The sequence below is a fragment of the Oryzias melastigma genome, linkage group LG14 (genome assembly GCF_002922805.2).
Source record: "Oryzias melastigma strain HK-1 linkage group LG14, ASM292280v2, whole genome shotgun sequence".
NCBI classification, from domain to species: Eukaryota; Metazoa; Chordata; class Actinopteri; order Beloniformes; family Adrianichthyidae; genus Oryzias; species Oryzias melastigma.
Window position 1 is genome coordinate 7,802,909 of NC_050525.1, and position 24,071 is coordinate 7,826,979.

The window sequence follows — 24,071 nt, forward strand, 5'->3', positions numbered from 1 at the left end:
CTGCCACAACAAGTGGAGCACAGCAGACCCAATCAGCGAGACAGAATATGTTATGATGCTGCAGTAATGGGTAGAACTGCAGCATCAAGGGCAAACATTGACACCATCAGAGCAAAAACATCTGCTGATGAGAATTGTTAAGATGTATTGCATTAAATCGCAAAAGGCTAGCCAGAATAAATGACCCATGAGGACACACTCACACACAAACGTGAAAGAGTATTTTTCAGTGGGAATGGGTTGTGTGTTTAGGATGAATAGGTAATAACAATGAGTACAACAGTAATCAATAAATCTAAACCAGAAAATCTAGAAAAAGAAAAACATGATGCCAACAAGACCTTGTACTACATGTTTTGCAAGACAGAACAAACATTTGGCAGCCAAGTACAAAGTGGTGACATATATATATATATATATATATATATATATATATATATATATATATATATATATATATACATACTGTTGGGTCATAACAGTGAACCAAGAAAATGTGTCTAGAAAAGGATTTCTGATCTCACGTCTTTTTAAATGTATTTTTGTTTAGACTATGCCCTAATGAAACTTTGGGCTAAAAGCTCTTCTCAGAATATATCTTGTAAAGTTAAAGAGGAAATACAAAAATTATTTAAAGAAAAAATTCCCACCAACACATTATTTTTTTCTACTTGGCCAGTTGCCTAACAATGACTTTAATAAAAAAAAAACGACAGGTCATAAATATACTATTAGTAATTGCTAGAAAAATTATAATTTAGTAGAGAAAAATATCAAACCACCAACAATAAAAAACAGGAAAAACTAAGTAAAACAAGTATACGTGATGGGAAAAATGACTGCCTCAATTCAAATGAAAATAGACATATATTTAATGAGAGATGGAATAGAGGTAAAGACTATTTCAATGTCGAAATTAGAGGTTGTTTCATATTTTAATATCCTCAAATCTACATATATATACATAAAGATATAGCTAAATACGAATACCCAAGATTGAACTGAAACAATATCTATAAAGATGAACTCTAAGTTTAATTTACTCACTTTTTTGATTGTTTAATTTTACCTTATATTTTCCTCCTTTCTTCTTCTTCTTCTATTTGTCTTTGAAGAACTGGCAATGTGTACAGTTCCTTTATTTGTTTTATAAATGCTTATGCTTTGTTATGTACCACTTGTGAAACCTAAAAATAAAAAGTTTAAAAAAAGAGACAATATCTTGCAGTTTTTTTCACAATTCATAACCAAAATGTAAAAAAAGAAAAAAAATTCAATTCAAATTTATTTCTTTCATTTATCAAAAATCACTTCAGCAAAATACAAATTTACATTTGCATAAGTATGATAAAAGTGTACATATTTCTTGATGACTTAGTACAATGACACTTGCAGAAAAAACACATTTTTTTGTAATAAATTGTTAATTTAACAGAATTGCTTCTCAAATTACCGTTATTACAGTTGCAGGGATTCTTTTCCTTTTTTGTTTTATCGTTTTTCCCAGATGTTTAACCTTGCCCTTCACCGTCACAAATATTATTTCACGTACCACTATCTACTGTGTCCTTCGGAATATTCTCACGGTGTTGGAACTCACACAAGTCAGTGCAAGAGCATTTGTCTGCATCACATTTGCCTTGCTTTCAACTGCAGTGGACCAACTGCAGCACAGTTTGAGGAGCAGGACTGTTAGTCATTCAGGTCACTTAATTCTCCATCCTCAATGTGCCTATGGGTGAGGGATTACTCATAATACCTTTCAGAGAACTTATCATTACTGCTGCTTGGTAATTTGCCCTTTTGCTGTGTTGGTGTAGTAGACTAATGAATCAGCTTCTAAATCATTGCAGAGTTTGTGAGAGTGTAAAAGACAGAAAGACAAGTTATTTTTCCACATACACATCTGCTAATAAGGTCTATGGCAGTCAAAGATGATCCTTTGTCAGTTTGGCCGACACAGTGATGTATTTATCCACTTTGTAGCATACGATCCACAGGACAGGCAGAACAGGACCAGAGAAAACAGGCAAACCTGTTCTAGACTGGAGTTTCTTTCTGGAAGTTTTAATTTTTGATCTAGAGGTGCTTGGCAAAGACTGGACTCTCTCTGCTTCATGGACTTCTATATGTTGTCTAATGTTTCTCTAATGTATTCAAACACTTTTTATTTATAAATCTTATGTAGTACATTGGATAAAAAACAGCATCTTCTGGAACATGTATCCATTGTCATTTGTGTAGGTACGTTTCTGCAATCGTCTTGGACTCCCCACTCAAACAAAGCCACCGTTTGACGCAGTTTCCAAATATTTCCCATATCTTGGATATAAATTCTAGTATCATCTCCAAGTCACACCTTTTAAACTACTTTTTTTGAATATTTAGGAGTCTTTTCCTATTCAAAACTCGTTGAAGTGTTCACCTACATCCTGGATATTACCACTCTATTGGACCAGTAAGTCGTATTTACACCGCAGTGCATGTGTAAATAATGCCAATGTGCGAGTAAGATAAACAGTACCAACTTCAAACACTGATTTAAAAGAAACTGCAGGATAACAAATGAAGAACTTTTTCACTCTAGCTTAGGACCAATATATCTTTGTAACTGAGCAAAAAGTTTTCAATTCTCCAATGTCGGAACGGAATAACAGGATGTAGCTTTCACCTCGTGGCCTTCGTGGAACACAGCGATATATCAAAGGTGTCAATGAAAAAGTGGCCAAACGACTCTCATTAAAGAAAAGGCTGAAATCCATTCATGCCCATTGCCACGAAATGGTGGTGGAGGTCCAAATATGCAGACGACCAGGATCTGTGACAGAAACTAAGGGTGTTTTCAGACTGGAAAAGTCCATTGGTCCAGACCTAGTTGATTAACCTGATAAACAAAACCACATGACTAAATCTCTTTAGATATTGGCCAGGAATTACAAGGGCGGAGCAAAGCAACGAGAGAAGGAATAATATAAGTGCTATGCTTTGTAATACTTGTCGGGATAGTTCACTTATTCAAACTTTATATTTCGCAAATCAATTTTGAGCGTATGTATCAACATCAGGTACAACACTTGTTACTGTTACTTTGGTGCAGCGGAGGCACGCTGCTATGAAAGTAAGTGCTGGTAAGTGTTTATGACGTATAAGAAGCAATGTGTATCACCTTAAAGGTTGCTTTAATGAACCTTAATTCATCTGACCACGTTTCAATGAGTTCCTGTGTCTCACTGTTGCTCCAATCGTTCCACTCCAATCTCAAAGCCAATTCAGACTGAGGAAACTCAGAGCAAACCAAAGCTCAGTTTGATTGGAAACTAACTGAGAACAAATTGAAAGTGGGTCAGAGAGCGGTTCCTGGTTCCTGGACCAGGGTCCACTTGGTTGTTTTAAGAGTGAAAATGTGTTCCGAATTATTGGGGGAAACAACCTCTGGTTCAATTTAATTAAACCAAATGTGTTCAGTCTGAAAATACCCTAGAATATTTAATAAAATAAAAAAAAGCTATCTCGCTGTGCATTATGTCCTTTATCCACAATGTTGGTTCATGCAGCTTGATGTTGTAGAGCCACAGTCTTTCAAAAATCACTGATTGCCTGTAAAAACTGTCGCTACCATTTTAGCTGTACTTTTGTGAACTGGATAGAACCAAATGATTTAGATTTTTAATTGGGTTGTCCCTGTCAACACAAATATGTCACTGACAGATATGTCTCTTTAAAACCTAAAACTTGTGCTTTATTCATCTATCTAACTTTTATTTATACATGTAAATTTAAATTAGAACAAATTTTAATTTACAATGACACCTAAGAAGTATATTTGACTTACATAGACATAAAAACAAATGTGTGCAGTTTTCTTTTTTTCTCAATGAAATTATAAATTTATTTGCCATGGAATAACATGCATTAGGTACAGTAAGAAGCCTGTAATCTGTTACAGTTTTATTGTATTTAATTGATCTAGGAGACCAAAGAGCTGTGAAGAGACTCTGCCAGAGGATGCAAAGCAGAAGCGAGCTGTGAAAGAGAATCTCTCGTTTGAATAGCTAATGCTCCAGTTCTGAAAAAGCAATGCAGAAGCCCTAAGAGTAAATATCCATCCAACCATCCTCTAAACCCACTTAATCCTTGTCTGGGTCTAGAGTAGTTGGAATCTATCCCAGCCACTGTTTAGGGCAGGGGTGTCCAAATCCAGGCCTCGAGGGCCGGTGTCCTGCATGTTTTCCAATCAATCTGCCACTGAAGCTCCTCATTGGCCAAACACACCTGATCCAGGTAATCAATAGCAGATAAGACAGGGTTTCTGGAAAACCAGCAGGACCTCAGCCCTCGAGGCCTGATTCTGGATTACACAAGGCAGAGCATACCTTGGATGGATAACCAGTCAGTCGAAGAGGGTAAAAACTATTTCTTTAAGCCTTTAACACCTGAGATGTCACACAGAGACATACTTTTAGCTTAAGCAAATTGACTAATGATACCAATGATATTTGCAACAGAAAGTTGTGGAGAGGCACGAGAGGGTTGTTCTTCATGGGGGGGATCAAGAAGCACTGGTGTATTAAATATTTACGGCATGTCAAATAGCGTGTAGTATTAAGGTGTCATTGGCGACAACTCCCGTGTTAAAGGGTTAGGAAATAAAACATAAGCGGAAAATGTACAAACTGACGACATTTTTGACATCCTTGCAATGAATAAAGTGTTAATCTTCTCTGTAATATTCATGTCATTCAAACCGCCTTCAAAACAAACACATACTGCCAACTAGCATAATTAGGTAGAATAATTTAAATGGAGCGTGTTCATTTTTATGTAGATTACATTTTGGATACAGTTGAGGAGAGACAACTGGATTTCAAGTAAAGTCAAAATAAGGAGGGAAAGGGGTCCCTGCTCAATAGGTTAAAAATAAGCATTGCATTGAAAGAATAATGGACAATAAATGTGATCATAACAAGTCATTACCTGAGGAGGAGACGAATTTCCAGCTGATGAAAGGCTCTGGTTTACCACTGGCTTGGCACATCAGAGTTACATTTGAACCTTCATTTACCACGATATCCCTTGACAGATTGATGATTTTTGGTGGTACTGAATAAAAAAAGAAGGAAAAAGATGTCATTAAAAAAATACATCCCAGGTGTGTCTCACTTAAAACGGCTCAGTTCATTTGTAGGCAAACCGTTTCCCACGTGTATCTCTGAAAGCTTAGTCCTGTCAACTGGACATGACTGGAGTGAAACATTCCATTCCTCACCCAAAAAACAAAGTCTGAATTACACAATTTCAAGATGACTTTACTTCAGATTTAGTTTTGTTTTTCATTTCTGTAGAATATAAACCCTAGAAAAAGCAAGCTATAAAGAATGGAAACAATTTGACTGATTCCCACAATAGTAAGAGAAAAGGAAAACGCAATCTAAAATAAATAGAATTTTCTATAAATGAAAAAATAGGGAGCATATTGATGTATTTAATGTTATTAATGTATTTCTTTTTCTTCATGTCTGTGGTAACCCTGAGGTTCGTACAAATGCCCAGATTGCTCAAAGACTATCTGTAAAGCTCTTCTGGATTGTTGAGTCTGGTTGTAGCACAGCTGCTGCTGGTTGATGGCCTCCATTATTGTCGTTGTTAGCTTCATCCCGCATACGCCGTAATGATCCAACTTTGAGTGGAAGCGCTCACTTGAATTGCCTGGACCATTCTCAACCTGACCTGACCTTACCGCTCAGTGGAAACGAGGCTAGTAAGCTCTGTACTGTAAAAGGAAGCATGGAGAAACTGGAGGAATACATGAAGAGCTGGAGAAGGCCTGGAATGTAGAGGTAACAGTAGAGCCTTTGGTAATCGGGGCAGTAGCACCCACTATAACCCTTGTGCTATCTTATGGGTCCAGATGACCCGACCTTTATATTGATCTGTGATCGTTCCCATGACAAAGGTGGACAGGATTTTATGTCTGCCACAGACACCAGTGAGGATAAAAAAAAGTTCAGCACGATGTCTTGTGGGGTCCAGATGACCCCACTTTTAATGTAAACATACCTTGGATAGCACAAGGGTTAAAGCCAAAAGTGCTTTACAGTCACAGTCCTGTTCACCCACATACACACATTTACACACTAAGAAACTTAATATTAAGTCATAATCGTTCTTTTTTGTTATTATTTTGTTGTTTTTTTAAGGTTACTTGGTCCTTGAATCATCTGTAGAGTTGAAATGACCTAGTCTCTTTATTTACCTTGAACAAGGATGTGCACTGAGGTCGTTCTCGGCCGACTGCTTGTCTGGACCGCACACACGTACTGCCCTTCATCTGTCATGTCCACATTTTCGATCTTGATGGTGAACTCTTCTTCGTTTAGTGTCACCAGACTTACTCTAGGATCCACCGACCACTTGTCTTCTCCAGCATAGAGAATACTAGACCGGTTTAGCCATGCTGTGTGTGTCACAGCATTCCCCTGTTCACACCTAGGAGAGAACACAAATAACAACTACTTTTGTCAATTTTTAATGAACAAAAGTTTAATAAATTACACTGAAATAATCTGTATTCTTGCTTTAATCAAGCAGAAACATATCTTTACCTTGACTGTCCCCCTTTTTAGAACAGACTCCCTTTGTGTCAAATCTAACGATATTAATTTCCTGTTTGGTCTCATTGGAATAATAAACAAATATGTGACATAAAAAGTTTTGATACATTTTAACATCCCTAGTCAAATCGTTCTTGTCCAAGGCTGTAGCAAGAAGATTAACACATCATTTTCTTCAGTCGCTGTTTAATTTTTAATTCTATTTCTGTCAGACTTTTCCCATCAGCAAAATGTTCATATGAAAACATAAAAATATTTAAATAACTATTTTTTTGAGATAATAGAAGATCTTTGTAACTCAAGCACTGTGACACCAGCTACAATTTGCCAGCTCTTGCTGAAGCAAATGCAGGTAAAATGTTTAATTAGTGTATGTTTTCTATCAAATAAAAGGATAATGGAAACAGATCTGCCAGGCTGAATCTGCCATGAGAATCTGCAGGCCTATCGACTAAGACAATACGCTGGTGGTTAATCAAAGTCAGTATTAGGGAAAAAAAAACTGCCTGTGCCAGGTTCTATCACATTTAGTTTCAGGGACCAAAAATAGGACAAACTCAGGAGTTTAGTTGCTCTTGAACTTTGGTTGAACTCTGGTTAGAATATTCAGTAAACAGTGCTGCTGTAAGCCGTTTCCCATGTGGATAGTTCATCACAATTGGATTTAATCTCAGATATATTTTGTTAATTCTCCTTTGATGTGTTTTTATTTACAAGGTTTGAATTTCTGTAGTCAGAGTTGAAATAAATGTGTTAAAAACATCTAAAGGAAATGTGCGATAACTGAGACCTACGTTGGCCAACACGGTGACACGTCATGTTGTGGATTTTGTCATTAAGTTGTGTTTTTTGCATTTATGTGAGTTTGTCGGTCTCTGCAGAGCTCCCCCTTTAAAATGGTAAATGGCGTATATTTGCATAGCCCTTTCCTACCTTCCTCGAAGGCCCAAAGCGCTTGACAGTCACAAACCCATTCACACAGTCACACACTCTCCAGACAGCTCTCCACCAGAGTCAACTTGGGTTTCAGTGTCTTGCCCAAGGACACTTCAACACGTTGGCGGGCAAGTTAGGAATTGAACCTGCAATATTCCAATCAGAGGTCGACCGCCCTACCGCTAGACCACAGCCACCCCTTAAAACGGGCAACGCCCCCCACAGCTAAACTATTCTGGAGCTGGATAAGGGTGTTCTCCTGTTGTCAGGACTGACACTCCACCAACTCCTTGCTAGACATGGATGTTGTCAATGATTACCCTTAAAATGGCAAACCCAATCACAATAATCCTCATATATATTATGAGATGAGTTTGACTGCAACTAAGATGTTTTTAACTGTGTTTCGGACACACATAACTAGCTTTTTTTTAAATGTGGTTACTCCCAGAGATGGAGAATATCTGGTATCTTTATGTGCCCGAGGGTAGTGATATCAATGAGAAATGTTCCTATGATATCTGAAAGGCAAGATAAACAGAAGAGGGTGCTGCTTCACCACAACACAGTTTTCATTCCCTCCCTAGGAGTCATTGTATACTGTACTGCATTGTACTGTGCTCATTAGAGCATGGATATTCTGTTTAGTATTAACTGGACTCAGACGGTGTTCCTGACAGATTTGAGATTTCACCTGAATTCTTGAGGGTTTTGCTACATCCCTAAACACACAGAGGTGTCTTCCTGCATCCTTGTTTGGCTGTTGCAGCATTATTCCATATCATGTTATGGTCTCTGGGTTATTCTGAAAATGTCTGCAGCTTTTTGAGCTCTCTCGTTTGTCCTCATTAGTTAAGGAGCTGTCGTCTGGTGCTCTGTGTCAGAGCGTCTTGTGTTTTGTTATGAGTTTTTGCCGATGCTTGCCTCATATTTTTTGCATCTGGATTTCAACCTGCTTGCTTTACCGTAACACATTAAGTACTGTTTTTCTTTAAATTATTTCTCATAATCTTTAACTAAGTTCCCTTTGTGTGCCATCCCTCCTTTTCTTTTGACTTTTTTTGTGCCCCTATTTAACACTCTTAGTGGCTATTGAATGTCCCCACGGTGATTGTTCTTCATTCTTTTCACAGTCTGTTTGATTTGGTTACCCCTGGTCCCAGACATGGAAACTATTAGATTTGAAGACACTTAACTACTTTTTTGGGTTAAACTCCATCCATCTACCCACTAAATCCCTTTGGCTAAGGTTGTTGCCATACACCAACAAACAAATAACATACCCAAAGTAGGTGCAAACAGCTGTTGTGTGTCCAATTACAGATGCACAATTTGATTGCAGTCTTTAGATGCCCTCATTGCATTTGGAAGAACCGTGGAACCTGAGTGATTTAAATCTGGGGTCTAAAATTATTATCACGCATAATGACTCCAGAATGGGAGCAGTGTCTGTAACTCGACGCTTTAGGCGTCCACGTAGGTGTATGGCTGCTTGTGTGCACAAGGTTGAAGCATTACATTCATGTGCAAGACAGAGCGTTTTCATCATCGGGAAGACCTTTGACCCGCACACTCGCCTCTCCGCTGTATTTGATGGAAAGGAGCAATCACATGAAGTGTTTCTCCAATGATAATATACTCATCGACTATGAGTGTAATCCCATATGGATTTAGAGGCCAGAGATACAGTACCTTCATAGGTGTATCTGTTGTTGAACTTAAACAAGCATTTCCTTGCAGGGTTTCTCAAATTTAAACGTATGAGTTAAATGTATTACTTTTTAAGACAATTTAAAATCTAACTTAAGATGTACCAAGAAAAATACCATTGTGTAGTTTAGTAAATATACATGCAAGCACCAAATATTGTAAGAACAACCCAAAATAAGAAAATATAAGAGTATGGTAGTTCTCAAATATTGCCCATCATGCACTATCACTGTTGTTCTGAATATTTATTGTTACTAGTGTAATCAGATATTTTTGTGTTCGAAAACGACAGGAGAAAAAAATATTTTGAAGTCCCCCTAAGACCATTTTTTATTTAAAAAAATCATTCCCAGTATCATTTTTTCATCGTTATTTCATTTGGCGATACTTGCATTGATTTAAAATGTTGCCATGATGATATTTATTTAATTATTTAGGAGCGTCCTTCACCGTCTGGCTTTCGTTTTCCACTTCCACCTCCGACCACTAGTTAGCAGCAGAGCGCACTGAACCTCTTTGAGCTGCAGACAGTCTATGGCTGCTCCACACCGTGGCCCAAACACTGACTGTTTACAGTCAATGGGCCAAAACAAAAACAAGATCCTTCAAATGTTCAGTCAGCCTCGCAGTTTTGGTTGTTATGAGACATTTACTATTTAGTTTCTACTTTGAATGGGCACTAAACCAAAACCACGTTGCTGCCAGTATCATCTAAAAACGTGGATCCTGGAGCTTCATAATGAGCAGTGGAGCTGCATAGCGGCTCAATGCATGGATCCTATCAAAATGCTGTCGACAAAGCGAGCAGAAGTTCTGCTGAACTTCATAACAATAGATTCTAATTCAGAGACCTGATGGATCAGAGTGATCTGTACAACGCTCTGAAAAATGAGCAATGTTGTAGCAATTAGCTGTGAAATACGCATTTACTTCCGCTTTTGAGAAATCTTGAGCTGCAGCGCTGACGGTCATGTAAATAAAGCATCTGGTCATCACACTGAGATGTTTCTGGAAAGACTTGGCTTTTTTCTCCCTTCATTTTTGAAGCACTCGTTTAGGTTAAGAAACCATTTAAATGCTAGATTTAGGAATCTTGCACATTCATTCTATTTTTTCTTTTTCTAAAAAATATGTTGTTGTGGAAATCAGACAATATTGACTGCTTCCTTAAAAAACAAATATTTCGTAATTTACCAAAAGAAATGCAGCATCAATTTCTGGATAAAAGCATCTTGCATGTGAGATACAGTCACTGCTTAATGCTGTGATCATTATATAAAATTAATTTGACCATTTTATTACAATGAAATATATTAAAATTCAGATAGATTAAATTCAAATCATGCTCTTAAAAAAAGTGAAAAATTGCTTTGTTACAGTCTTGGGATATATCACAATACATATCGTATTGTGAGACATGTATCGGGGTACGTATCGTATCGCCAGACTCTTGCCAATACACACCCCTAGTTTTAATCATTATTATGAAGCTTTTCACCCAAATCCTGCAACCTAAATGTCTCATAAAGCATTTTTCATGTTGATCTGAAGCCTTTGTTTCCAAAATCTCCTCTGAGGGGGGTGGCTTTCGGAGCTGAGTTGAGCAGTCCCACCCCTGACCCCATCCATGTCGCTTTGATGTTTTGTAAAATATCCTTGATAACTGACAATGAAATATTTAGTAGTGTTGAATTTTCTTATCTGGCATGTTTCTCATACATCTTCCTATCACATCACTTGTGTTTTACTCAGCTTCTGGAAGTGGTTCTTTCCTTCACAAATGTTTGTAGAAGCAGGGTTGATGCTTAGGTACATGATTTTACATATCTGTGACTAATGAAGTTATTAGAACACCTGAATTCATTTGGATGGATGAGAGAATCCTCTTGGCATTATAGTGTGCTCAACTCTTATCTGCCATGTTGAATGAATGAATGAATGAATGAATGAATGAATGAATGAATGAATGAAATGGTTTATTTCAAGCAACAATCAGGAATAATACATGAAAATAAAAATTAAAACACATCACATTGAATTATATCTAGATCGCTTCAAAGGGAGTGGAAGGAAGTGAACTTATATAATCCTACCCCGGCTCGACCATACCATTTTTTTTCTTCATGAATTATCAATATCCGGTTCAGAACTTAATATCAAATATTTATACTCTACAATAATGGATTCAATTTACAAAAAAGACAAACACTTTGTTGTGACTTTATTTTACCAGGAGGATCAATTTAGAACAGATTCTCATTTACAATTGTGACCTGAAAAGACAACACATTCTCATCTCGAACTCGTCACATATTGACGTTGGGTTTAGGATCCCTCCACTTCACTTTTTGACGTTTTAGGGTCCCCAAGTCCTCGTTTTTTGACGTGCCAACTATTTGTAAAATCAAGGCTCTGCATCCTTTGGGACACTGTACCGGATGTGATAGCGAACACGGACTGGTCTTCAGGACACATCCAGTACTGGTATCCTAACCTGGTACCAGACGCAAACCGGTACTGGGTTAGGGTACCGATGTGCTCCGCGTCCCAGTACTGGACTAGTTCTAGTTCGTGGCCCGGATGTTGGGGCCAGTGACTTAATGGGAACAACCAGCAGATCAAAAACGATGAGTTGGGGACACCCTGAACGTCAAAAAATGTGACGCGGAGGGGTCCTTAACCAAACATCAATATGTGACGAGTTAGGAGTGAGAATGTGCTGGACAAGAAGGCCAAGCAGAAGTAAAACCAGGAAAACAAAAATAGACAAAAGGAACAAAACAAATTAATTCAGGACAAACACAGATTGAACAATAGTGACAGCAACCTTAAAGCAACCTATGCAGACAGCAATCCAGGAGGGAGGGGTCAACTAGGGACTGATGCAGCTTCTGTTCTAACAAATGTGATGGGAGACCAGGACGTTTGTTGGGGAGAGTTTCAGTCACTGCAGCAAAATGAGAGGAGTTTTGACCAAAGGCTTTGCAGACCTTGGGAATAGAAAGTGTAATGAGATTGTGCTTTAAAGCTTTGGAATGTATAATGTAATTTCAAGGTACAATAAAGCCATAAACACTAATTTACAAAAGAAAACTCAATAATTTGGGGTATTTTTTTTTGTTCTTCTGCTTCTTCCTATAGTGGAACTGATGTTTCTCCTTGCCCTTGCTGAAGTCAGACGAGTTTTCATCTTTCTCCTTTTGTGTCACTCTGAAGGGTTTTTGTCCTGTCCTCCCTCCGAGAATGAAATTACATTTGTCTTTTTTTTTTCTTGTTCTTTTGCTCCTTTTTGTACTTTGCCCTCTAAAAATGTATTTGAAAAGATGGTCTTTAATTTTGATCAACATTTTTTTTTTCATGCTATGGGAATGGTAAAGCAGACCCCTCTTGCCAGAAGAGAACTCATGCGGCTGGATCCACCAACAATCTCTGGAGAAGTGGAGGCTGGTCAAACTATGCAAAAAAACGTGACTTTTACTCTGAAAAATCCAGTACCGTACTGTAGGTCTTTTCCTTTCTAATATCTCCAGCCTAAGTCTTTTAACCAACATCGTAACGGTTACTCCTCTCAACGTGTCCAAATCATCTCAGTCTGCTTCCCTGCATTTATCTCCAAAACATCCACCATGATCTGTCTGTTGATTCTAAGAACTGTTTTGGGTTTTTTTTTTTTTTTTTTTTAGCATTAATGTGCAACTAAAATATTATTTCATTTTCTCAAAAATCAGAAGTGTGCCTTACAATTCATCATGAGTGAATTCTAGTATAAATTCTAATTGACCTGGAACTGGTTTTCTGTGAGACAAAAATCTTAAAATCGATCCAAATGTTTTAGCACGACTACAAGGGTGCTTGGTGGATTGTCAGAGCATCATGGGAACCATAGATATATACTATCCCTGAATATAATGGATGGAACAGTAAGTGTATTGTTTTTTTGTATTTTATGCATTACAACTGAAAAATGTGAGAGTTATTGTGAATAAATTGAATAACATTTAACTCATAGGTTGTGTTGCACTCTCTACAAATGCTGCATTTTGCTGATAAAGAGGCACACAAAAACAACACTATTCACTTCAAAGGAAAAACGTCAGATTAACTTGACATGCTTGCCACTTGGCCCTGTTTTGGCATTCTTTTTAGTGTAGTTATGTCACATTAAATTACAGTTTTGTTTGTAATTAATGAACCTAATAATCTGGTGCGTTTTATGGTCTTACAAGTACAGTAATTAAAGTCCTCCCACTTCTTTTCCTGATACCCGTAACTTCCCCGTTCTCCATGAGTTCCTCTCATTTACACACAGATACTCTGTCTTGCTTCAGTTGATATTCATTCATCTCCTTTACAGAGGAAACGGTTCCTCCACCTGCTTCCTGTTCTCACTATAGATCTCAAGGTCATATACAAACATCATGGTCCACAGAGATTCCTGCCAAACCTCTTCTGTCACTCCAAGATTTAAAATGCCTGAGCTAATGTTCATCAAAACCCTTTCCTGGCTTTCAGCAGTTCTACAACCCCATAGTGCAAGCCTAATGTTCATTAGCAGCACTTTGTTGATATTTTATCCAAGTTATTTTATGAAGCCTTGAAGCTGCAGTTACACCAAATATTTAAAGTACACATTAAAGGAACAAACTTCTGAACCCATTCCAGAAAAAGGGCAATTCTGTGCTAATCACAAAATTTTGTGCCTCCCGCAAACTTTTAAGATCATAGATGACCTGGTGAACCCATAAAGGGAAAGTATCCATGTATATTTTTTTTTCTACAAGCATGCTGCAGGGATCAAAGTAGTAGAAACAGGTAATGGTAAGTAAGGAGCAAGTACAATAGGTGAGGTAATAGGTGTAATAGTGTAATAGTGTGTTGTTATAGTGATTAATGCACCCTCCTCACACATCCCTTGCATGCACCCTGGTTGTTAGAAATTAGAAAGTTACACTATCAGAGAGTTTGTGAAGAAATTCTACAGACATTTTATGTGCACTTACATAACACATGTATACCTCGCGTGTGCAGCATTGCACACGGTAAGTAAGTAGGCAGTGTGTGCACGTTACTGTGTAAAGGGCGACGTACGACAACATCCCACGTATGTCATAAGTGTGAGTAACTTACATTATCCTTACATATACGTCACAATACACATACCGCACGCACGACAATAGAGACCATTTCAACATTTTCTCATTCACAAGTCGTCACTTATTGACGTTTGGTTAAGGATCCCTCTAAGTCAAAAATGTATGTCTTGGGTGTCCTCAACTCGTAGTTTTTTGATGGGCTAGCTGTTCCAAATAAATCAAGGCTCCCCAACTTCCTGGTACCGATCCACTACCGGGATATGGACCGCACCGGTACCTTAACCTGTTACCGGAGGTGGATTAGGACCAGTTCCAGTTCGAGGTTCGGTCTGCATCCAGTACCACGTCCGACCAAACAACCGAACCCCTTAATTAATTGGAACAGCCTGCGCGTAAAAAAACGACGAGTTGGGGACAAGCAAAACGTCACATAGTGAGGGGTCCTTAACCAAACGTCAATATGTGACGACTTGGGAATGAGAATGTGTTTATCATTTTCATGAGGTGGATGCACAAGCCTAAAAAAACCTGCAAGACACACTTGTGTGACTCCTAAGATGCAGTCGCTCCTCTCTGCAATCCTCTACGGACCCTGACAACCCAAAACTCTGCAGGAATGTGATATATAAGACATTAAAATGTCCTGTCCCTGTTTCTCTGGTCTCTATAATTGTAGCAATATGCAAAATAGCTGTAGCTGTCCGGTATCCATGAGGCCCCTCATAATACCGCATTATTACAGGACCATAGCCTCTTCAGTCTGGGCCAGAATAACACTATTTCATGCCCTGGGCAAGCATTTTTTCCAGGGCCAACAACACACCAAAGAAGACAGCGAGTTTTATGTCAGCAGACCTTTGTGAATCACTTGTATTCTCACTTACAAAAAAATCAAAAAGTGTGAAGCTAAATGAACATTCTAAAGACCTGGAAAGACCGATTACCCTAAATTACACTGATCTCAATGTAATTTTATGTCATAGTGGCAGTTCCAAACATTCATCATGGGTCTTTTAACTGTCTGGATGTGGTGGTTCTCACAGACCCATTCAGCTTCAGATTTCCTCACCTCTTGCCCTTAAAAATTATACTTCACTGTTCATTTTTCCCGACAGTCCTGAAGGCAACCTAAATCTGCTTGCATCCAGTAAGCCTCAGAGGCAGAGGAAGGGAAAGGTCAGCACTGATAATCTCCCTTCAGAGGAGCTTCTTGTCAGTGCAAAATGACCACACTTAGCTGGTCGTTTTGTGTGTGTGGATGTTGGTGGTCGTGTTTTTTTTATTTTTCTCTAAACCCTTGTAATTTCTTTAGTACAAGAAACCACAAAACCGTTGAGGGCATTAAATCTAGAGTTAACAGCTGTGACAGGTCATTATGCTCCTGAACTGAGAACTTTTCTGGGACTAATCCTCTGCAGACCACAGCCCCTCCCCATTTTTGCAAACGCCGTTTCCACTCGAGCAAGCTGACAACTTAAAATAGTGATCTTCATCCCTTTTACTCACAATGCACAACTTCAAGTATAACATTCACAATCAAGTACAAGCGGCAATCAAAGCATTTGACTAAATAATACATATTTTTGCATAAATAACTTTTTACTCACCTAAGAAAGACAGTCTCTCGCTGCCGGACAGTTATATTGTCCATGACTTTATTGTTGGACTGATAGTCTCCTTGGCTGCGGACTAGCAACCCTGCAGGCACAAGAAGCAAAATCCTAATTGATAGAAGAAAGAAGCATTTAGAAAAAGCCCCATAGTGTGCCAGCACAAGCTGCATTTTCAGTCCACAGATGTAAACACGTAAAATCCCCTACTGAGACAATGAGGCGTGTTGTAAAGACACATGGAGATTATCCCCTCCTACTTCATCAGTCTTAATCCAGATCGTCTCAACATGTAACTGTTGTTCAAAGGGAAAAGTTAGGTATATCGATGACTGCTTTGAGGATTTTTCTAGGTTGTAGTTTAAAAGAGACAAAAAGCTATTTTTTAAAATATATTATATAATGCATTCAGATTGCTGCACACATGGTGTCTATTTAACATCTTGATATAGCAGCAGGAATGCACAAATTACAGCCAGCATTAAGAATGTCATCACTCAGAGTTATATGTGGCAATAAAAACCCCTAAGGGAATCATGTCTCAAATTATATTATTCTACATGCTGTGACCTTCATAAACAAAAACTACAAAAAATACATTTAAACCCAAAATGCAGGAAACTGCTTGGTGGAAGAAATGAAAACATTTAATAAATAAACTAAAATAGGACAAAAACCTCATGGAGAGATAAAGAGAGGAAACGCAGATGACCTGACAATGTAGAACTGAAAACCAGAGACTTTTAAACACTGAGGACAATTACCAGATATGACAACAAAAGTGTTTTAATGCTTTAAATGTTTTTCAAGTCTATAATAAAAGTAAACTCATGTTGACTATAAATTGTTTACATGAAAAATGACACTTGTATCATTTTCACCAAAAAAAAGTGACGCAACTGAATATTTATCTCTTAGTGCTTTATTCTAAAATTTTCAGTTATTTCCATGTTGTTTCATGGATGATATTGTGTCTCTTTTGATCACTGACATCAATCTCAGACACCTGTGATCAATAGTTTTCCAGGTGAGTTCAATTAAAGGAACAACTACTAAAAGAAAAGAAAAAAAGGGGTGTTCCACATTATTAAGCAGATCAAGCAATATAGGAAAGACAAAGGATCTCTGCTGATGAAAAGCAGTCCCTGAAGGTCTGAAAATGACTTCTGAGAAGTCTATGGACGTTCTGACTGAACACTTTCTTCTAACCTTCTGCAAATAAATTCAAGCAGAAACTCGACAAAAAGTTCAATGGATGCAAGAATTGTGAAGCTTCTACAAAATAGGGGTACTATGTTCAAATTTAGCTTGACCTAAGAAGATGTTTAGATTGGAACATCTTTAGATTTAGAACAAATCCAACAAATGAACATTTTCAGTTCTTTAGAATCTATTAAGGGTTGTGGAACTCTGTTGTTTATAATAATGTTTTTAGAACAAAATATTATTACATTTAGGAGGTTTGTTCAATAGCGTTTAATATGGTGCTGTCAAGCAATACATTTTATTGTGCGATATAATTAATTGTGACCTGTATTTAATTTATCTACTTAATGTATCTTAATCACAAACCTTTAACCTAATAAAATAATCACAATTAGGAGAGATGAGACACAAAGATATGACATGTTTTGAATAGTCAGTTTTTTGTGAAAAAAAAGCTAAAAATTTAACAGGATTAAAGTTTTAAAAATAGATTTAATATTATTTTTATTTTGTAAATGAGCTTTGTATGAGTGGGATAATGGTTTTCCAGGTGTACATTATCAGACATGAACGACTTCACGGAGTCCAATGCAGAAATGAGATTAACCCAATAAAAAGAAAAAAGTGTCTGTAATTAATTAATCGTGATTAATGCAATAATTTGACACGCCTAATTTAATATATACTCTAATGGATTGTGACTTGAAAATGATGCTGTCATTTGTATTAAGTATTTAGAAAAATATCATTTGCATAATAATTCGGAATGTGCTGTAGAGGTCTCTTGATTCTGTCCTCTTTGCCAAAATACCTCTAGTTTAATTATTTACTAAATCCCATTTAACACTTGTGACTCACTGTCAAGGTAAATATGCAAAAGACACATGACTTCACCATAAAGGACAATAAAACTCTTTGCAGCCCAAGAAATTCCCCTGTGCTTGTGTTACAACATGATCCTTCATTCTCCCCCAGCCTTGACATGCCTCATTAACAAAGAGGAAGCTCTGAGGATGGCACTTAATCTCAATTACAAATCTGCTGCGACACAACATGCAAGTAACACAGCAGCTGGATCATCTAGCAGTGCAAAATTGAAGAGTAACCCAAATCTGTCAGGTTTGTGTGTTTGGCTGTTGAGATGGAGAAATGCCATGGTTCCACCACTGTTTTCCTCCAAGTTTTTGTGAGGGTTTCTACGTTATTTATGTCCTTAAAGATGGCCTAAGTAGTTGAACTTCCTGCTCAATGATAGAGAAAATATTGAAAACACAACTTGTGAAAATAAGGATTTTTTTTTTGTTTTGTTCTCTCCAGCAATCTTAAAAAAATAATTTCAAGAATAATTTACCATGTCATAAAACAAGGCTATATAAAGTATTGTTCACCAAATGGCTCATGAGTGTTGCTGTGCTACAAGCTCACAGCTCAGCTGTAACCTTAAGTGTTTTAACTCTTTCTTTCAAACTCTCCAAGGCAATATGGATACAACCTGCAAGGTAACAAGTTGCATTTATCAAAATGAGCTTGTTTTAACCTTAAGTACCATTGTGAAGATATTATGCAACATAATCTGCATATAAACCATATGAACACAAGGGTGGTCATACTCATGACCAGGGCCTTTTTACATGCTAGCCCAGCGGACAGCAACCTTTAACAGTAAAAGAGCGATTTAGACAAGTTTTCTACTAATCCAAATCTAGCATAGATTAATCTTTAGCCTTTGAGAAATTTTGATAATTAATTACCATTTAAAACAAAATAATAAATATGAATTATTCCTATGTTTTGGCACAATCGAAAGCAAAAATATAAAAAGTAGCATCTCTCAAATTTTTTTTTTTTTTTCATTTTTACCTTTTACCTTAAGATGCTGAATTAGCCAAAAAGCTAGCTCTTTTCTTAATTACTAGTTAAACTCCAAAATAGACTATCATTCCTCAGTAAACTAAATTGGTCAAGAATGTTAGCATGTTGCTAAAATAGAAGCTAAACTCTAAATTAACCTAAAAAATATCAGTAGATGACAAATTAGCCAAAAACTTCAGCTTATCGCTAAATTTTTTTGGCTAACTCAGTAGAGGCCAAATTAGGCAAAAAAAGGAAAGTTGTTGCTTAATTACTAGCTAAACTCCAAAATAGACGAGAATTCCTTAGTAAACCAAATTACATAAATGAAAAAACTTTTAAAAATTACTATTATTTTATTTTTCTTCAACCAGAGAGCCACCATAGAGATGTAAAAGAGCCACATGTGGCTCTGGGGCCGCAGGTTGCAGACCTCTGTGCTAAACAAAACTGGATGTATATAGCATTACCTGTAATAATGCAAATGTGAACGCTGTAAGCTGATTGTAGCTGCTCCCGATGCCAGAGATGATTGTGGAAAATGTTGAGACTGGTAGCTATAAACACTGAAGCTGATGAATGTGAAATTTCCCCCCCCAAAAATCTAATTTTGCCAAACAGCAAGCATAATGCTAAAAAAAAAAGCTAAACTCAAAATTTGCCAAAAAAAAAAAAAAAAAAAAAAAGTCTAATTTTGCCAAAAAAAAACCCTAGCTAGCATAATGCTAACATTTTTAGCTAGACTCCAAACTAGCCTAAAAACTGGAAAAATATCTAAGTTAACCAAAAACAGCTAGCAAGTTGTTAAATAAAAAGCTAAATCCCATTACCTTAAAAAAACAGCAGTTGCTGAACATTTTAAAGTTCAATAAAGCCCTAGCTGAAAGTATGTTGGTTTGAAAGCACACAAAGTTTTTTAAGAATTGGAACAATATCTTATTCATTTTCCATGGGGCATATTTTGCTCTTTTTTTCAAAAGTTATAAAGTTTATGAATACCATACAAGCAGTAATTTCCTGAACGAGCTGAATATTTTTATATAAACATTGCTAAAATCACTGAAAGTGTAATTTAGTTTTTACGTGCTGTAAAACCTACAAAAAGGAGCAGGAGAATCACTATAGTGTCAATCTTCAGAATTTTAAATGGTTAAAACCCAGAGGTCCCACATTATTGGTACCAAATAGCTAAAATCATGGCAACAACTCTATTCCTTTAGGCATGTAGACAAAGACAAGACAATCTGCTGCAGTTCAAACCGAGCATCAGAATGGTGATTGAAGGGACTTTGAACGTGGCATGGCTGTTGGTACCAGAATTTCTTTCAGAGACTGCTGATCTACTAGGATTTTTCCTCTACTCTCTACCTCTACTTTACAGATCTGTAATTTAATAATACAAATACAATTCTATTGTTAAATGATTGAAGCTAAGTGATGAAAAGTACCTTTAACCTCATCTTTCTCTTCATCAACTTCTCTAGAGGCTCTAGAGACTGATGCACTACATCAACTTCTACTCATGCAGCACTTGAGCTTACAAACACAAATTCCCCACTTAAACTCTAAAACCAATTTGAAACTAAACTTACATCATTTCATGATTTCACTGTCACTTCTGAATCTTCATACAAGCCTGCCTCCAGTTATGAGTTAACAATGAGGACCTCAATAATTACACTGCCTACCTTTAGTGTTTTTTGAAAATGAATATTGTGGCCTCTTCCTTCCTGACCAAAGACCATCGGACCTCCTTTGAGTTGCACTAACATGGTACCTGTATGAAATCACTTCACTTCAGAGCAATAACTGGAACAAACATTTAAAATTCTCTGGCCAGCACAAAACCAGAGTAAATCAGTTTGGATCTGATATGGACGGTGCAGTTTGTTTGTTTAGCCAACACATTCTCACTCCCAAGTCGTCACATTGACGTTTGGTTAAGGACCCCTCCGAGTCACTTTTTGACATTTTGGATGACCCCAACTTGTGACATGCTTGGCAGTGTTCCGAATGAGCTCCTTCTGCTCTTCTGTAAATATGTCCTAAAAAGCAAAACATGTTTTTTGATTTTGGCTAAAAACTAAATAATAGTCAAAGACAACTGGGAACAATTTTATAATTGAAAAAAGTAGAGTTTGGGTTCAAAGAACTAATTTCATAAACAATTCTAAAGTTTAAAAACATTTTTCTTTAAAATAAATAAATAAATAAATAAAGAATTATATATATTTGTGTCCTCCTGTGCTGATGGGCCTTGAATATGCATCTAAACACTGGATGCTGTTACAAGACAGTCAGTCATTTTGGTTTAATGTTTTTATTTCTGGGGGATATTTTTCCTTAGCTTTTTTGTTAGTCTTTTTACAAATCTTTATAATTTTATTTCATCTTACTTTGCACAGGAATTTGGCGACCTGAACAACAACAATGTTTTTGTTACTAATAATGGCTCAAATGTGGTTGTAGCCTTCAAAGATTATGTCTGACTCTCCTCTTCTGGCCATTATATCAATGTAGTATTAAAGCATGTATTTGACCACTTTAACGAGGACAACCCAGTGCACAGCAGAATCATCAAGCTGTTTAAGGAGACAAAGACCCTTGTCACAAGCTCTAAAGGAGCAGGGTAAGATAACATTAAATGTGGTCTGGTTTTTTGGTGAAGCTGCTTGATAATGAAGTACATAAGAAGCTTTTGTAATTTATACCTGCACAGGTCATATTAGTTTTTGCTCAATTTCATGTATACAACTACTATTTTAAAATAACAGATTTCCCTGAAGAAAGAGTTGTAATTTAAAGGCCCATTAACAACTATTTCTCCTGTGTACTCTTTATATCTTAGATTACAAAAAGCACTGGACCAGTCACTGAAGCAAGCTGTCGAGACAAGGTGAAACACCAGACTAGCAATACTCCAGTCTGTCAATGATGCTCTAAGATCTGGGAAGCTGCATGACATCCTGCTTCACAGAAATTAACTTTGTTACCTCAACAACATAGACTGTGAACTTCTTAAAAAAACTATCTCTTGAAACCTTTTGATGAGGCTGCTAGGCATCTTTCAACTGATCAGACACCTACACTTTACCCTGTCCTACCGACTAAGGCTACCTTACTGCGAGGTTTGTTGATCCAAGATGGAGACAGATTGTGGCAGATGTAAAATAAAAATATGAAAATGCATTGCTTATTTTTATTTAGTTGGTGGTCACAGCTGGTAATTCAAGTAGCAAACATGAGCTTGGTCCTATAAGTTATGGGTGTGGGCCTTATCATTTTCCAGAGAAATAATGTACATTATAGACATTAACTTAATGTTGTTAATTAACTTAATTATTTGACGTAAAAAACTTTGGCCTCTTCTGTTGTTCCGTTTATTTTGATGAATATTTTTTTCCAAAAGTGTTTTAAATTTTCTTCTGTTTCTTCAGTAGCCAGATGGTTATTCATGTAGACGTGAGTCCCATTCAGTTTCTTCCTTCCTTTTATAAAAGGAGTTTGTGTTTTCTATTCACAAACATACTGATCACTTAGCAGATTCCCTTCTCCTGGGGAGGAGGTGTCAGGTCCCAGTGTTATTTACTCCCAGGGAAATCCCTTGAAAAAGGCTTCCATCTGTTGCTACAGAGCACTCCTTCACGGCTCATCTGGTTCTTTAGTGTTATCTGCGGTAACTGCGTGTGCATTTGTCAGGGGTTCGATCTTTAGTTCGGTAATTACCAAGTTGCTGATTCTGGAGTGTTGCTGAAAGTCGTCCACTCATTTCTCGAGTTCTTCAATCTCGTTGTCCTTCTGTTTTCTCAGGGCTTTCAACCGCCTCACTTCTTCCAGAAGCTACATCAGTTGTTTCTGATGGATAATGACTGCCAAGTCCTCAGCCAAGACATTAGGGTATTTTTTTAAAGTCTTCCTTTTATCCATCACTGGGCTTTTCTTCAAGAACATGGTCGGAAATCCCTTTTTGCAACTTGGAAATTGCCTTTCAAAATCACAGGAAGAAACAACCAGAACAACCTACGTTATGTGAGCAGAACATAACTTTACAAAAATAATTTAAGTGCTGCAAACAGTGTCTGAAGCATTGAATCATTCTTTCATGACTCTCATTCTACATGGCAGCAGGGGGACAGAGACAGATGCCGGGAATCATAAAGAGGAATCCCAATCAAAGAGTATCCTAAGGGTTATTTTTCTGTGTGTGGAGATGGATGGCCAGTCAGGCCTCATGGGAAGCAGAAAGACAATAAAACGGAAAATAGATGAGAAAAAAAGGATGCCACCTTTTCATTGTAAATTCTTTTTATCTTGATTTTTGAAAAATGTGTAGCTGCAGTTTTAAGTAGTTTGTTCTGGGCTTTTTTCCTAATAAATAACACAGCAAAGTAAATAAAATGTGAGAATTATGAACTTTGGTTTTTGGTCATGTTTTCAGGCGTGTTTCCCGAAGTCACAGTTTACCAGATTACATTTAATTAACGAAATTTCATGAAAGATGATCTTTCTTAGTGTATGCATGTGTCTGGTCTCTGAGTTTGTTCATGTTTTAAACTTTTTAAGCTCCCCCCAAAGCAGGCTTTCCTGCATTTTTAGTCCTACATCACTAGTTCCTGACACAGGAATTTATCCCCACTTATTCTAAATAATGGCCACCCATGTCTGAATACATCTGTCATCTCTTCAATGTATCATAAAACTATCATAATTTCATAATTAAAAACATTTAAAAAAACTATCATAAAACTGAACTTCTTGTTAGAAAAACAACCTGAGGAAAAATCAACAATTATCAAATGCTTTTAATTTGTGTTTAACTGTTAATGTTTGATGGATATTCTTTTTGAACATTTTGATTTTGTCCTGTAAATCTGTTAATATAAAAGAGTAGTGAGGGATGAGAGTGATACAAAGGGAAAGTTTGAGGTGGAAAAAGTTGGTTACCGCTCATCAAGCCGTGTTGAAGTGTTCTTAAAGTGTTAGTAATGGGCTGGGACAAAGCTAAAATGCGTATCCAGATATATTCCATATGTTCTAATGTATCAAAAATAACA

General features: G+C 37.0%; 1 protein-coding gene across 2 annotated transcripts in view; it reads right to left on the reverse strand.

Annotated features, from left to right (window-relative positions):
- The window catches only part of ntm (neurotrimin), a 59,642-nt gene that overhangs the window by 18,752 nt on the left and 16,819 nt on the right, over positions 1-24,071 (reverse strand). For both annotated transcript variants that reach the window (XM_036215264.1, XM_036215263.1), the window contains exons 2-4: positions 15,958-16,048; positions 6,254-6,486; positions 4,975-5,100 (exon numbers count right to left, since the gene is read on the reverse strand). In XM_036215264.1, the coding sequence (XP_036071157.1) occupies positions 4,975-5,100; positions 6,254-6,486; positions 15,958-16,048 (450 nt within the window). The remainder of the gene's footprint in view (positions 1-4,974; positions 5,101-6,253; positions 6,487-15,957; positions 16,049-24,071) is intronic.